General features: G+C 39.3%; 1 protein-coding gene across 1 annotated transcript in view; it reads right to left on the minus strand.

The window, feature by feature from the left end:
* Prkg1 (protein kinase cGMP-dependent 1) overlaps window positions 1-16,794 on the minus strand; it is a 403,711-nt gene that overhangs the window by 189,334 nt on the left and 197,583 nt on the right. The window contains exons 3-4 of the mRNA XM_051146331.1: window positions 5,649-5,726; window positions 391-485 (exon numbers count right to left, since the gene is read on the minus strand). Of these exons, the coding sequence (XP_051002288.1) occupies window positions 391-485; window positions 5,649-5,726 (173 nt within the window). The remainder of the gene's footprint in view (window positions 1-390; window positions 486-5,648; window positions 5,727-16,794) is intronic.

The raw sequence follows: 16,794 nt of genomic DNA on the forward strand, positions 1-16,794 counted from the left end.
GTCACCCCTCTCCCCTTCCCCTAGTCCTCAGAAAGGGGGAGCCCTCTTCCCCTATCAAGTCTCATGTGGACTCCCTGCTCCTCTTCCTCTATGGCCTGGTAAATTCCCTAGTCAGCCACCTTCCTCTGATTCCATGGAAAGCTTTCCCAGCCTCCTCATTTGAGTTACGTGGAGAGACTTCACATAAGGAACACAAAGCTGAAAAAAATGTTCCGACTTAGACTGTAAGTATATATTAGATGTTTACTCCATGCCATAGCTTATAGAAACAGATCACAAAGCCAGATGGAACTTAGTGAATACAACAGCCAAAGGGTCTATGTCACCAAAAGCTCAACTTCTCAGTTGTACAGTACTTAAACAAAAAAATGTGCACTTGGCTCTACTTACCCCTGCAAGGCTTTCTCTCCAAACCAGTCTCCCTTCCCTAAAGTTCTAAGAAAGACTGGGTCTTCACTAGGTGAGTCTTCTCGAGTCACGTTGACCTACAAAGAGAAATGAGCATCTCCATCAGTGGTTCTCAACCCGTAGGTTGTGATCCTTGGGGATCACATATGTCAGATATTTATATTATCATTCATAGCAGGAGCAAAATTATAGTTATGCAATGAAATAATTTTATGGTTGGGGCATTAGGAAGGTCGAGAGTCACTGATCTAAATCAACTGAATGCTTGAAATTTTATGCTTTTCCCAGAATTAATCTTAAATATTTCATTTACTTTAAAAAATAAGAATCTCACTTAATCTTCAATGCTATTCCTGCTTTTATTACCTTCAATGAGGCAACTAGTTTGATTAATTTAATGATGCATTTTGTCCATGATTTTCCCTTGGGTTTCAATGGTGTTTGCTTGCTGTTTGAGGAAATATAATTGCACTAAATAGTACCTTTTAATTCATTCACTTCTTCTTTTTGGGATGTAGTAGTAGTAATAGTAATAGTAATAATAATAATAATAATAATAATAATAATAATAATAATAATAATAATATAATGCCTGTCATCCAGAAAGGTTAAATAGTTAAAATTCACTACTTGTAAAATGCAATGAAACAGAAAACTAATTTACTGAGACAATGCCAAGCACCTCAACACATTAAAAACAGCATGCTTTAGGCTTCTCAGTGTAGACATAGGACATCAATGACCAGAACTTTTATTACAAGTGGGGAGGTTTGTGCAAAGCAGAGGGAATTCAATTATTATTCTCTACTGATCCATTTGATGACTCTCCTGCACAGTGTTTCAAACCATGAAAATTCAGTTTTAACTCTGTCAGTTAGCACTAGGCTATATCACAGGGTTACTGATTTGCATGTCGATGAGTCTTTTATAGATGAAGAAGCTTCTGTGGGAGTCTCATTTAGAGTAGAAGTTCCTGGTCCCACACTCTCAGCGGCTCTGATTCACTCACGTTAATAGAAGCAGCTCAAACTCATTTCCTTTATTTGCGTAGCATCCTGTTACACAAATAGCATATAGCTTAGCAATTCTCTAGACGCAAATGTAGCTCCTAGTTTGTGTTGTTATATGCTGTTACTATGATCTCATTAACAAAGTTTCTGCAAATATTCCTGTAAGGGTTCAGTAGAGTCAGTGCCTGCACAAATAAAGAACAAGCTTGTAAACTAAACACATCAGGCATTGACTCTGAGCACAAAAATCTACCTTCCCCATCACGAGTGAAAGTGTATGCAGATTGTGCTGTCAGTCGTGCTTAGCACTGCAAGGCTGATTGCTTTCTAGGAAGATGGGTGTGGATTAGAGAGCATCGCCCTCACGCTAATGGAGGAGGACAATTTACTTTCAGATTATATTTTGTTTACATGATACACTATTACCTTTTTTTTTTTTAACTATGTTTCTATTGGATTGCCTTGCTGCAACATTTGATGGACATACTTTTGTGAGAACTACATTTTCATTACTCTAGGCTAAATAAAGTATGAGGTGGCTGGATCATATGGTAAATATTTATTAACTGTTTAAGAAGCAGTCAAATTGCTTTTCAGAATATTTAAACTTTGCAATCTTAGCTAATAATGTCCAGGAATTCTATTTATTTTACTCCTCACTAGCCAGAACTTGGTATAATCAGCATCTCTCTCCCTCATAGACACTCTATTAAGCATGTTCCTGTCTTGCGTTCATTGCTAAGATTTATTTTTATTAATTTTTAATTATGTGTCGGGGAAGTGGGTATGTATGTGTGTAAGTAGCGGGGGGGGGGGGCAGGAGGGGATTGGGGTGGGTGGTGGTGCATCTGAGAGCAGGTAACCTTGGAAGTCAGAGGTACAGGATTCCCTAAAGCTGAAATTACAGAAAACCACCTGATGTGCTTACTGGGACATCATTCAGGCACTCTCCAGGAGCCCTATGCTCTGGTGACAACTGAGCCATCTCTCCAACCCCATATCTCAGGGCTTTAATTTGAAATTTAATAATCCTGTTCATTTTTTATATATATTTCATTTACAGGGAGGTAAAGTGTTGATACAGCACTGCCTGGGATATTTGCAGGAGTCCTTGGTATGTCCTCTCTCAGTTGAAAATGTCATGTTCAGGGGCTGGAGAGATGGTTCAGTGGTTAAGAGTGCTGCCTGCTCTTCCAAAGGTCCTGAGTTCAATTCCCAGAAACCACATTACAACCATCTGTAATGTGATCTGATGCCCTCTTCTGGCCTGCAGGTGCACATGCAGGCAGAGCACTGTATACATAATAAATAAATAAATAAATCTTTATAAGAAAATGCCATGTTCCCAGAAAACAGGAATGTACCAACTAAAAAAACAGCGAATTAATTTATGTTCTGGGTTAGACATTGCTGCTGCAAGCATTGGGCCCCAATTTTAGAAAAATAACTGTAAATTTCCAGTTAGAGGAAAACACATTTTTAAAAGTTTATATTATGTTTCTCTTTTGTGTGTGTACATTTAATGGAAGAATAAAATATGGATTGCAGTTAGATAAATAAAACCAAACAAGTAGAAATCATCTGTTGCTCTGCAGTCACTGTTGTGTGCCTACTCGTATCTGAGAGTGTCCTTCTTAATATGGAAAACTTCTGTTCAAGCACTGTGGTGGTTTGAGTAAGAACAGCCCCCATAGGCTCCTGTGTTTGGATACCTGGTCCAACTGGTGGAACTGTTTGGGATTAGAGGTGTAGCATTGTTGAAGATGTGTCACTGGGGTCTAGGTTAGAGGTTTCAAAAAGACTTGGGTCATTTCCAGTGTCTTGGGTTTCTCTGTTTCCAACTCACAGTTCAATCTGTGAGCTCTCAGCTATTCATACCACCATGCATTTGCTTGGGAGTCTTGGACTCTAGCCCTCCGAAACCATAAGTCTCAAATTAAATATCCTTTTAATTAGTTGTCTTGGTCACAGGGCTTTATCATAGCAAGACATAAGTAACTAAGGCAAGTGGCAACAAAGTATCATTACCTGCACTGGTATGAGGGCTCAGCAAGAGGAGCCTGAGGACCTGAGCTCAGTCCCTGGAACCCACATCATGGAGGAAGAGAACCAAATCCTGCAAGTTGTCCTCTGAGCCCACCCACACACACACACACAGTGACACACACATTCCACACACATGCATTCACACAAAATAGGTAAAAACTGTAGTGATTGTTTTTTGGAAAAAAATATTTACCAAGGTTACTCTTTATAAGTTTTATACAATCATGGAGAAAGAAGTAGTTTACCTATAATAAATTTTATAAAATTCCAATTTCATAAAGAAGCACAAAGTACTATTTCCTTTCCTATGCTATACAGTGGAGACAAGTGTGTGTACCTTCTGCTTCTTACACTGACGTTAATGTATCGTTATCAGAATTAGTTTAATAAATGTAACAATTGTTAGGGTTGTAAATCATAGCAAATGTCTTGCCTGACCTGAGAAACTAAGAAAAATTCTACAGCTGGTTTATAGAAATACTTGACCGTGCTGAAGGAATCTAACGCATTATGACTGTTTTTCTCTCAAAATTCTAGCATTGTACCAAAGTACTGCCAAAGTAATTGGCTCCTGTCGTATAATCTCCAAGTGCTTCTATTTATACATGTTACAGAACTAATAAAACAGTACCACTAACGCACCTGTTTTCAGCTAAAATGGGTTACAAACCTCCACTGCCTTCAGGCAACACTGGCAATTTGCAGTAAATGGGACAGTCATAAATGGCTATAAGGTGTTCTTCCTAATGGTTAAGCACAGCCACTCCTTGGCAGCAAAGAATTAGTAATTTGGAAAGATAAAGCAAAGCCAGATTCCAGGATGCAACATCCTCCTGTGAACAACAAATGGTTTTTAAGCAGGAGGTTTTTTCTTGCCCTGATTTTTTCATCCATGTTAGTTAACAAAGAAGACAGTAAGTAACAAAACCTTCCATTGTGTTACATAAACCACAGCATATTAGCATTTTCATATCCCCTAACATTGGTAATGCAAAATATGATTTTAACCATAACTATGTTTGGACATCTAAAAATTACATATTTATTTATTTATTTATTTATTTACTTGTATAGATCCTGGGTATTGAATTCAGGTCATTAGGCCTGGTTACAAGGACCTCTTCCTGATAAACCCTCTTCATTGGCCCCTTATAAAACCAGCCCATGACTTATATTTCTATCTTAGGCTTCCAGATAACTACCTAATGAATTGATACAATAAAAACATATACGATTGTTATAATTTAGTGTGTCGTGCCATTGCTATAAACATTGACATATCTGTAATCTTGATTCAAATTAGTACAAAGAATCCCTTAAAATCTAAGTCACTAAGATTTAGAGTCTCCCACACTTCCTGTGCATACCATCCCTGAAGACCTCTGCTGTAAGTTCTACAGTGCCAGTGTTAGGCATTTTTTTTTTTTTGCAATATTTAAGAAATAAGTTCACTTATTTTAAAAACCGTTATAATAATGAAACAGGCATGTAAGCCTTCTCTACCTGCCTTTTACTCGCTATCTTCATCAAAAACAAAGAAAAAGAGACTCTCTTTAAGGATAACTTACAAAGAAACATTAAGTTCAAGTGTTTGGGTAATGAGGATAGAGGATTGGTCTTGCTAAGTTTACTTAATTTCATAATTCAAAAATAAATATTATAATAGATTCATATTGGCTAGCCTAAAATTTATAAGAATACATAACCGTTTATAACCACGGTCACACCTCCTCTTCCCATACTTTACCACTTTTAATAGTTTCTTAGCATTCAATTAACACTCTCCTCGATGCTACAATACAACATATATTCTTATCAGCATTGCCCTTAGAACATCAAGTCATTGGCCTAAGAGAAGTAAAATAAGTTAATGTTACTGAAGATTCAAATCGGGGCTATCTGATTCTAAAGCCCAGATATTTCATTATAGGAAGGTCATGCTTCTGAAAGACTTAGGTTTAATGATTTAAGCATTGTGTCGTTTAGCTCTGCTGATAGATGTCTTTCTGTGTATGCAGACTCATCAGTAGCGTCTAGTGCCGTGGTTATTAATGCCTGGACACAAGGTTGCACGCCTTCTTTTCCTACATCCTACTTTGGAAGATCCATGCTCAGATAAAGAAGGGGCAGCTCACAGCACAAGACTCAGCACACCGCACCCTGACAGTGAGGGCTCAAGCTTACCTTTCCTTTACTGATGATAAAGAAGGTGTCTCCTCTTGCACCCTGCCTGATGATGTATTCTCCATTTTCGTAGTGGGTCTGAAAAAGAGCAACAGTAACATAAAACAAAGATATTAAGAAAGGACTGATGAACCAAACAGAGCATGTTTTCAAACACCAGGCCCTAAGGATGCATTTGTGCTGACAGAATTTTACCTGAGTTCAGGATATATCATGGCTAAGAATAAAAAACAGTCCATCAACAAAGGAATAACAAAGATTGCTCATAATTCTCATTTTAAAAACCTGTAGTGAGTTTCATTTTCCTCAGTGATTATATTCATATCTTTAAGCTCATTATTTCAGTTGCTTAACAAAGTAATTATGTCTTCTGTCAGCTAAGCATGAAGTAACATAGCACTACTAATTAAGCTCATAGATATTATTTGGCCATTTTCATTTGTTTTTTGTAGTTTCATAATAACAAACATTTTTAAAAAAGAAATTACTGTAATATTCAAAGATCTTTACTTAAATCTAGAGTAGCCTGTAGTGGGGGTTAGATGGCTTTAATATGTTTTAAGGTGCTACTGCATCCCTTAATATCCTTACTTGAGTAATTTGCATTTGGCCTCATTAAGCTAAATTATGTGGTCCAAGATCTGTCTAGCATAAACTAAAAGATGAGAAGGGAGGTAAGGCTGGAAGAGAATTATCACAGTGGTGGGTCAGCATCTTGAGAAGGACCTCACCACTAGGTCTATCCCCAGAGTGAAGATTACTCATGCAATGAACCAAACCAATTCCACAAGGAGAGTTGGGAGACAATTTATTGCTTGGTCAGGAGGCAAAATGAGTCCATGCTATCTGGCCCTATGCTCCTCTGCAGCGTCAGAAGGGAGCCATTATCTTGGAAAGGAAGACATCACCTTACCCCTTGCTTCATGGTATGCACACATCATCCATTAAGCTGGTGGCTGTAATCTCTCCTTACACGTAAACAATATGTGTCCTAACACTTTATTCTGTTCTTCTTAAAGTTGCCTTCCATTAATACCTGCCATTGAAAGATACCTTCCTATCTCTAAGCACCTAGAATGTTAACATACTACCTAAGCTGATGGCACTTGCTAATTTTCAACCATACATAATTTCTCTTCCAAGTAAAAAGATTCTTCCTTATTCTTTCTCCCAATTTCAACTAACAAATGGCACAGACAACATGGTGGATGCTTTATAAAGACTGTTTTCCTATGTTTGCATACATAAATATATGCATGTAAGTATGTATAGATATATATTCATACAAATAATTGTTTCTGGGGTTGAAGAGACAGAAAGTACATATTGTTCTTGCAGGGGAACCTAGTTTGATCTGCAGCACACAGATCAGGAAGCTTACAACCAAGCCTATGATTAGCCACTCCCTGACCTCTGTAGACACTTGAAATCACAGATACACACACTCACACACACACACGCAGACACACATGTAAAAACAAATTATTTCTTAAAGTTTCTAGGTAAAATTATGAATGAATGTGGGTGTGCACACATGCACGCTGTTTTTCTCCATTTAATAAGATCATCTATTTAACCTTCATCCCTTGGTGCTCCCTGTCGCTTCTCTAGCCCGGTGGCTTTGGTGACATGATAAGAAATTTTGGTCCACTAGATGGCTCAGTTTGGGAAGTTTGTTTAGCTCTCACACGTAACAAATATTCTGTAATTCAAACTTTTTTAGTAATAATGGTAAAATGTCTTCCCACCACTTATTGCAAAGTTTATCATATTTCTCACTTGTTTCTAGCCAAAGATATATCAAACCCCACAAAATAACAGTATATATAATGCTATGTCAGACGTAAGTACAAGGTCTGTACAAAACCCGTGTTAAAGAAACAGAAGGCTTCTCTAAGAAAGAAGGTCCAGCTCCCATGGCAGGATTGGAACAAGGCCCTTGAATGTTTAAGTAGGAAAATACCAGAGTTCACATCTTAAAATAGTTATGTAAGATTAGTCAAAGTGTATTTGGAGAGGAAGTGCAAATGACAGGCGCAAACTCCAAATAATTCTTCACCTACCTAAAATATTCTTCATATTTCTCCTTTTAATACACATAGTTGTTTAGTTTCTGTCTCGATGATCTGTCTGTTGCTGAGAGTGAGATGTTGAAGCCTCTTAGTATTAATGTGCAGAGGGTGGGGATGTGTAGGGGTTGACGTGTGGTTTAAGTTTCAGTAGTGTTTCTTTTACAAATATTGGTGCCCTTGCATCTGGGGCAATGTGTTTAGAATTGCGATGTCTTCATGGTGGATCTTTTATTTGAGGAGTATGCATCTCTTTTGATTAATTTTCATTGAAAGTCTATTTTATTAGATATTAGAATGGCTACTCCAGCTTGCTTCTTGGGTCCCTTGGATTGGAAAATCTTATTCTTGCCCTTTAGTCTGAGATAATGTCTACCTTTATTGCTATTCACATCAAAAATACCAACACCATTCTTTACAGACTTTGAAAAATCAAGTCTTAACTTCATATGGAAACACAAAAGCCAGAATAGCGAAAACAATCTCATACAATAAAGGAACATCTGGCGGTATCTCCATCCCTGACCTCAAGCTATACTACAGGGTGATAGTAATAAAAACTGCATGCTGCTGATAAAGAAACAGACTAGTAGATCAAGGGAATCAAATTGAACACCCAGACATAAACCCACATACTTATGGATACTTGATTTTTGACAAAGAAGAATCATGGACAAATGAAAGTGTCTTCAACAAATCGTGCTGGTCTAACTGGATGTCCACATGTAGAAAAATGAAAATAGATCCATATTTGTCACCCTGCACAAAACTCAAGGCCAAGTGGATCAACAGAAAACCAGACACACTAAATCTATTGGAAGAGAAAGTGGGGAAGATCCTTGAACTCATTGGCACAGGAGACAACTTCCTGAATAGAACACCAACAGCTCAGGCTCTAAGATCAACAGTTAATAAATGAGACCTCATGAAACTAGAAAGCTTCTGTAAGGCAAAGGACACTGTTATCAGAACAAAATGGCAGCCAACAGACTGGGAAAATATCTTCACTAACCCGACATCTGATAAAAGGCTAATATCCAAAATATATAGGGATCACAAGAAATTCAATACCAACAAATTTTTAAAATTTGTGTACAGACCTAAACAGAGAATTATCAACAGAGGAATCTTGAATGGCTGAGAAATAATTAAAGAAATACTCAATGTCCTTAGTCATTAGGGAAATGCAAATCAAAACAACTCTGAGATTCCATCTTACACCCATCAGATTGGCTATGATCAAAAACTCAAGTGAGAGCATATGCTGGTGAAACTACAGAGAAAGAGGAACACTCCTCCATTGCTGGTGGGAGTGCAAACTTGTACAACCACTTTTCAAATCAATCTGATGATTTCTCAGAAAACTGGGTACAGCTCTACCTCAAGACCAGCTTTACCACTCCTTGGCATATGCCCATATGCCCAAGAGATGCCTACCATACAACAAGGATATTTCCTCAACTATGTTCATAGCAGTTCTATTGATAATAGCCAGAAACTGGAAACAACCCCAAAGAATTAAAGAAAGTGTGGCACATTTACACAATGGAATACTACTCAACTATTAAAAATAAGGAAATCATGAAATTGCAGGCGAATGGAAGGAACTAGAAAAGATCATCCTGAGTGAGGTAACCCAGACCCAGAAAGACACACATGGTATGCACTCAGTTATAAGCAGATATTATTCATATAGTACAGGATAATTATACTACAATTCACAAACCCAAAGAAGCTAAGAAACAAGGAAAGCCCAAGGCAGAATGCTCGAATCTTATTCTGAAAGGGAAATAGAACGGTCAGCAGAAGTGGTTGAAGGGAGGGAACAGGACAGGAGAGGGGACACTGAGGGAACTGAGGGTAGGGATCAGATATATGGTGAGCAGGGGCCAGGGGAGCAACCATGGGTGGTGGCACCTCTTGGACAAGCTGAAGACCTGCAACAGGGTGAGCAACTGGGAGGATATGGGGGTGACTCTAACTGAAACCCCTGGTGTGTGTGTGGGGGGGGTCATGGAGACTAGAGAGGCCACCCTCTAACTAGACAGGACTCCTGGTGGAGAGAAGGAAACACCAACCCAGTTACGAAAACTTCTATACAGAATTTACCCTGCCTTCAGGATATGTAGGGGCTAAGATAAAACAGAGATCAAGGGAATATGCGACTGATGCCTGGCCCAGCCTGAGATCCACTCCAATGAAGAGAGCCAGCCCCTGACACCATTGATGATGCTCTGTGTTTGCAGACAGGAGCCTAGCATGGCTGTCTTCTGAGAGGCTCTTCCATCAAGGGGTCGAAACAGAAACTGAGACTCATAGCCAAACACTGGGCAGAGTGTAGAGAGCCTGGTAAAAGTGTGTGTGTAGGGGGGGGGTATAGAATAGCCCAGAAGGGACAGGAGCTCCACAATTAGATCAACAGTCCCAATTAACCTGGGCCCACAGGGGACTAGACCTAGACCCTCAGCATATATATACCCAGGGGGCAGCTTAGCCTCCATGTGGGTCCTCCAGAAAGGGGGTGGGGGCTGTCTCTGACACGGTCTCAGGTGTATGCCTTTCAATCACTTCACCCTGCTGTGACTGCCTTGCCAGGGCACTGTGAAGGAGGAAATAGTCCTGATGAGACTCAAAGTGCTAGAGCAGGGGTTTCCCCCTTTCTGAGGGGCAGGGGAAAAGGAGACAGGGAATAAGGAAGGAACAGAGGGGAGGGACTAGGAGGAGAGGAGGGAACAGGGTATGATCGAGATGTAAAGTAAATGACTAAATAAAAACTATTTAATAAAAAAAGACACATACTTGCCAGTGGGGTGGATACATTTAATATTTAAGTAATTTGTATCTCATATTATTTTAATAGATTTTTTCAATTGAGCAAAACATATCTATATTCATAGGACAATTGTTTTTTCTCAGCAAGTAAGCATTATTTGTAACAAATCAAAAGATAAGCCAAACATATCAAAAGATAACACAGCACGACTGAAATTTCTAGACAGGTTTTTTGCTACAGGTCCTGTTCCAAGGACCCAGTGCAAATATGGGACATTTGACTGCATCTCTGGAATCTATTGGCTGAATACCAAGAGCATCTTAGTTCCAGCAAAGAACCTCGACAGGCCCATTACTGAGATGGAAGAACAATGACCCTGAGTTGAAAATAGGCACCGTTAGTCTTTTATGTTTACAATCTCCTCATACGAGTGATCTGAGAGTTTGTCAGGAGGATCCAGACACAGTCCAGTTATTTAAGTTGTATGAATTAGCCGAATGCCTTACTCATATTTTATCTGGACTTCTGCTAAAGTGGACGTCACAACTGCCATATCTATTATTTGAGTTCATTTATGCAGCCTTTCACTGAACATGCTTGCCGCCCACATAAGCTCATAAAACATGGGAGTCCAGAGGAGCCTATGGAGTAGCGACCAAAGGTGCACTAGATTTGGAGTCATAACATGAGGATATAATGACTAAGTTATCCTGAAGTGTTCAGTTGTACTTGGGGTGGGGGGATGAATAGGCATGCTGGTCCTTGAGAGTCTCTGTAATTACGTGACTCAAATGCCAGAACATTGAGTGTTTTATAAAGATCATTTTGTAGTTCCTTCCTATTGCAAATTTCAAATTAAATCTCAGAAATATACAGAACTAAGGAAAAAAAACAGAAAATAGCAACTAGACAGTTTCCTTTTAAAAAGTTTCCATATTTAATAGAGTAAAACCCACCCTCCCTATCGTGGCCTAAATGGTCTGCTACGTGCCTCAGTTTCCAATGCCTTCTCACCTTTTCCCACTTTGGCCCCCAACTTGCTGGTTCCTCTATGTCAGTTCCTCAAGTTTCATCACCAGACCTATAAACTCCCAGTCCTGCATCCCAGCTGGCCTTCATGCTGATGTTCTTCCCTAACCTCCCATGTGATTTTGCACATAGCATCACCACCACCACCACCACAGCCATGCAGCCCAGGTAAATTGGGTCTCTACAATATACATGCTCCCAAAGTACTTCACAATTCATCCCCATTTTTAATCCTGTATTATAATTTACTCTTATGACATTTCTCTCCAGATTATATCATATGGAGGCAAAGGTTGTTTCTGGTTTTGTTTAATTTGTTAATTTATCCCTCATGCCTAACCCCTTGCTGGTAACAGAATAGTGGTTAAAAGGTTCTAACTGGCTGAACTGAATAGATTTCCTTAATGCTCATGTTTGGCATTGCTCATCCGGCCCAGTCATTGCTTCCTATTCTACCCACTCTATCATTGCAACCAAATGACAACAAAACAAAACAAATAACAAAACCATTGAAATCACTGCTGTCTGAGATATTCCAATGATACATAAGCACTTTACTGTGTCCTGTGACATGGTCTGAATTATGACTCCTCTCGGCACTCCACCCCAGCTTATTACTGCAAGCTCAATTTTCTTAACAAATATATTATGAACTTATTAACCGAGAGTACCTCACTTATAACCTGACTAACCTAAACAATAGGAAAAGAAGACTAAAGAATACGATAACAGAACCGTAAGGATGTCAGTTCCAAGGAATGCTTCTCCTGGCGTCATCAGCAGGATTTCTTCCACTGAAACCTGGAGTAACCAGAACCTGGAACCTCAGTCGGAGCCAGAGCCGGAAGCCCTGAAGCCTTCCCTCACCTGGTTCTCTCTAGGAGTATCTTGAAGTGGAGCAACGAACAGCCGATACTATTCCAAGTCTCCAAAGGCCCCGCGTCTTGTTTTTGGCTCACATTTATATCTCTTCTCAGCATTTGGTGAAGGATGTTTTCAGCTGCTTAATAACCAATCTCCCCCACATGTTGGTTCGACTTCTAAGGAGATAAACATCACCTGCTCTCTCACAAGTCTTTTTCACATCCCCCACTTGTGATCTAAACAAAAACCATGTTTATCTCTCTTTCATATTACTTTCTCACCATTGGTCATTCTGTTTCAGACACAATGGCTAGGTCCTCCAGTTACAACCTTCCTCAAGAATTTTGTTCTTATGTTGTTCCCACTATTCGGGTGTTAACACATTCCTGTGTTTACTATCAGAGGCATTACATTCTACTTCCACCGTCAAGGGCTCCTGGTACTGCTGCCTAAGGACAGGCATTAACGGGGCAGCCCATGAGGCAGGCCTAGATCATAGCCTCACGATCTATGCACTGAGTGACCCTGAGGACAAACAGTTCATCCTTGGCTCAACGCAGTACTGAGCTGATTGTGGCAAGCCCCTATACTACTGCAAGGGCCAAGTAAGAATGTCTCATCATCAGAACTGCTGGCAATGTGGAGATTCAGCCCTGAAAACCTGTACTGCTGGAATGTTGGGCTGAAGGAGAGGCAGAACTGTCAGATGGTGCCTCTCTGGCTTGAGGTTGATACAAAGGAAAGGGGGGGGAGAGGGCTTAGGGCTTGAAAACAGGCACAGATGTATCTTATTAAAGGAATTAGCAGAGTTGTTACCATAACCAACAGTGGTTCTGTGCAGCCTTGCATTCCAGAAGACTCTAATGTACCTGTAACAACTATAACTCCATCGGGGAATAGATTTCACCATCCTTACTCAGTTCAGCTCTCTAAAGTGATTATGAAATCTGTTCAGGGAGCTTCAAAGAGTATCTTTTATTAATGGATAGAAAACATTGACTGACTTACACACAGTAAGGATAATCATAAACTGTAGAAGTTTTGTGTGTGTGTGAACAGACGCTAAACCCTAATATGAACAACGAATGCTTTTAATTTTTAAATATTTTTCCTTCTTTACAAAAGAATAGAAAAGTGGAGTTGCTTGGCTTTTATATCATCTTAAGAAAATTTTATTGGTAGCAAAAATGATTACAGTGGATTTTCTTCCTCTTTAAAAATTATTTCACTTTGAAAAAGTGCTCATGAGGGGTGGAAGGGTCAGTCCTCCTTTAGCAAGGTATATGGTGAGCATTTAACTAACCAACACTGACTGCGCATTTAACTAACCAACACTGACTGTGCTCACTTCCTCCCCACCACAATCCACCCCCAGTTCTCTTGTTTAATCTCTTAGCCTCTGCCACATCTTTCTGAATTCTGATATTATACAATCACATTTACTAAATTTTTTTTTTTTTTTTTTTGCATTATACACTGTCTCACAGGGAAAGAAAAACTCCACAAGCCAGTTTCCCAATGTCAACCACTCACGAGTTCTTCAGAGGTGAGATCACACCCTTTTCCATTAAGTCTTTTGAACACATTCAGAATTTATGATTCAAAGACAACAGTTGGCCCAGCAGTAGCCTTCTGGACAGACTGAACCCTTGCCCCAAATACCAGACAGAGGAGGAGAAAGTCTAAGCTAAAAATTCCACAAATGCCTGGGTTTTCTTTGATGTCTAACTGAGCTCCTCTTTGGTGACTCCATCCTCCAAATGGATTTCCAATCTCTTGTTTTTCATTTCAGGGATTTTTGATGTGAACATGCAATGATTCAGAGAGGCATCAAGGCAGGCCCACAAAATGCTGCAAGTCTCTAAGAGAAATGGGTTCTTTAATCCCCACCCATTCATTCCACGACAGGATAAAATCATTTAGAGAGTAGACAGGCATGTATTCTCCTTCTGCATAATTAAACTATAACTCAAGTTTAACAACTGATCTATAAAGGCAGTTAGTGTCGGTAGAACCTAGAGTCGATCCTGACAGCGTATGAGACATAACACGGGGAAGCAAACAATGCAGTGCCTGGGGGTCACTATCTGCAGAATAAATACCGTTTAAAGTTTCTACAAAAATAAATGCAAAGAGGAAGAAAACAATTATTCTTCTCAGAAACTCTAGCCCCATCACAATGGGTACAATTCAGTCAATATTTTAGTTATTTGGAAAATAAACACTTTCATTTCTATTTGACAAAGCACAACTTAGCTTAAAGGGTATTTTGATTTACTGAGGACAATACTGGGGGAAAGGCAGAGAGAACTTAGATTCTGGAGGTGAGAAAATGAGCCGCTTCCTACAGCGCAGATGGAGTGATTCTCTCTAGAATGGACTGAGAGAAACAGTGCTCTGAGTTAAAGTTAGGGAATCAGGTGTGATCCTGCTTCCTATTTTTCCCACAATGTGACAAGAATTAAGAGTCACAAGCCAAGACTTGTGGAGTGTACCATTAATCCCATAATTCAAGAGGCCAAGGCAAGTGTAGTAGCCAGCCTCAACTACATGGTGGGTTTGGGCCATACTGAGTCTTTTTCTCAAGAAAAGAAAATATAAAAATAGGAGCTGGGTGTAGAAGCTGTAACCCCAGCACTCTGGAAGCTTAGGCAGGAGGATACTTTGGGCTACATGGTAAGATCCAGGCCACTCAGTACTACACAGCAAGGCCTAGTATAAAAAAAAAAAAAAAAAAAAAAAAAAAAAAAAAAAAAAAAAAAACCAAAAAACAAAAAGTCAAACGAGACAGGATGCAAAATCACTATATTTGTGGCAACAGTGCCAATATGTATTATTAAGTATCTATCACTTTAAGAGCACTTACTAATCAGGAAGGGCATGGGCTGAGACAGGGTGCTTTAGAGTACTTCCTGAGATCTAGGAAATGTTTAATCCTTTATGAATGAGCTTACACAGTGGTTGGGTCTCTGGGAAGATTATTCTTTAGTTGGAATCGAGATATTCCATTATGTTAACAACTATGTACAACACTGAACAAATAATGTTCTTCTGCACCCCTTTCTACCTTCATACCACCAGCCCCCAGAACAGGGCCTCCCAAACACATAAGTTAAGTTCAGAGAGAATATCACATAGTAACAGTAGTTGCTGATGAAATGGAAGATATGTAAAATGAGTAGTGACTCTGAACAGAACTCAGGGGACAAACTGCATTCAACACCAGAAGTCCTAACTAGGGACTACTAAAAAGAAACAGAAGGAGGGAAAGGGGAGGAGGGGGGAAGATGAAGAGAAATAGGAGGAGGAGGAGGAAGAGGAGGAGGAGGAAGATGAAGAGAAATAGGAGGAGGGGGAAGGAGGAGGAAGAAGAAGAAAAAAAGAAGAAAAAGAAGAATAAGAGAAAATTAACATTGCAAGTGGTGTGTCTGACAATAAAACACATAGAGAAAAAGTTAATGAAGAAACACACAATGTATGTGGGGAAGTCAGATGGGTAAGGGTTATGTATTTTCTGGTTATCTGAGACCGCCAGTGGGTCCACTCTTAGAGGATCCCCTCATGTGCTTATAACAGTTACACTTTTCGATGAGACCCACACATAGCAGCCAATAGGCTGACATTCCAGTTCATGAATGAGTTCGTGGGAGCTTGTATATTATACTAAAGGTTGAGTGACTGAACATATGCTGAGCATATGCATAAGACTGTTTCTTCTCCTACCAAGATGGAAGTCAGATCCTGAGTATGTTAATATTCAACATGGCAGTGCTACCTTGGCAACTATCTTTACTGATGAGGACCTGCCTTCTATACAGGCTTTTTCAGCCTTCTGTGCCCGCAGGCTATGTCATGGTGCCTCTGAATATATCCACTGCTACAAAGAAAAGCCAGGATCTTTGTCATCTGTTATCACTATTCAACTAGTGCTGCAAGCACAAATTTTCATAGCACAGTTATTATGGAATCCCTGGTGGCTAACTTATGTGAAGTTAAGTGGTATTTGCATTCCTATGGGCTTATATTCCTATTTCTAGCAAAAGAGAAAAAAATTGATTCATTTTTAAGAAATGATCAACTGAAATGTTACTAATTCTCATGAACACAATAGAACTAAATATAATGTCAATAAAAATTCACTTTATACCCCAATGACAACTCACATCATGAAAGACAGTAGCTATTATTAATGTAATGTTTACCACATACTTGACAATGTATTAAGGATATCCCCATCAGGGAAATGACTTTGAATTAATTATTCATTTCTTGTAGAACAAAAGAAACTTAGATCGCCTTAAAAAATTCTCAAGATCATGGAACATGCAGACTCAAGAGACAAAACCTGAATCCATGTTTGCTTTAGAAATCAAAGCTTACCCTTTGATTCTCACTGATCTCTCTCTCTCTC

This window comes from Acomys russatus, chromosome 5 (genome assembly GCF_903995435.1).
Source record: "Acomys russatus chromosome 5, mAcoRus1.1, whole genome shotgun sequence".
NCBI classification, from domain to species: Eukaryota; Metazoa; Chordata; class Mammalia; order Rodentia; family Muridae; genus Acomys; species Acomys russatus.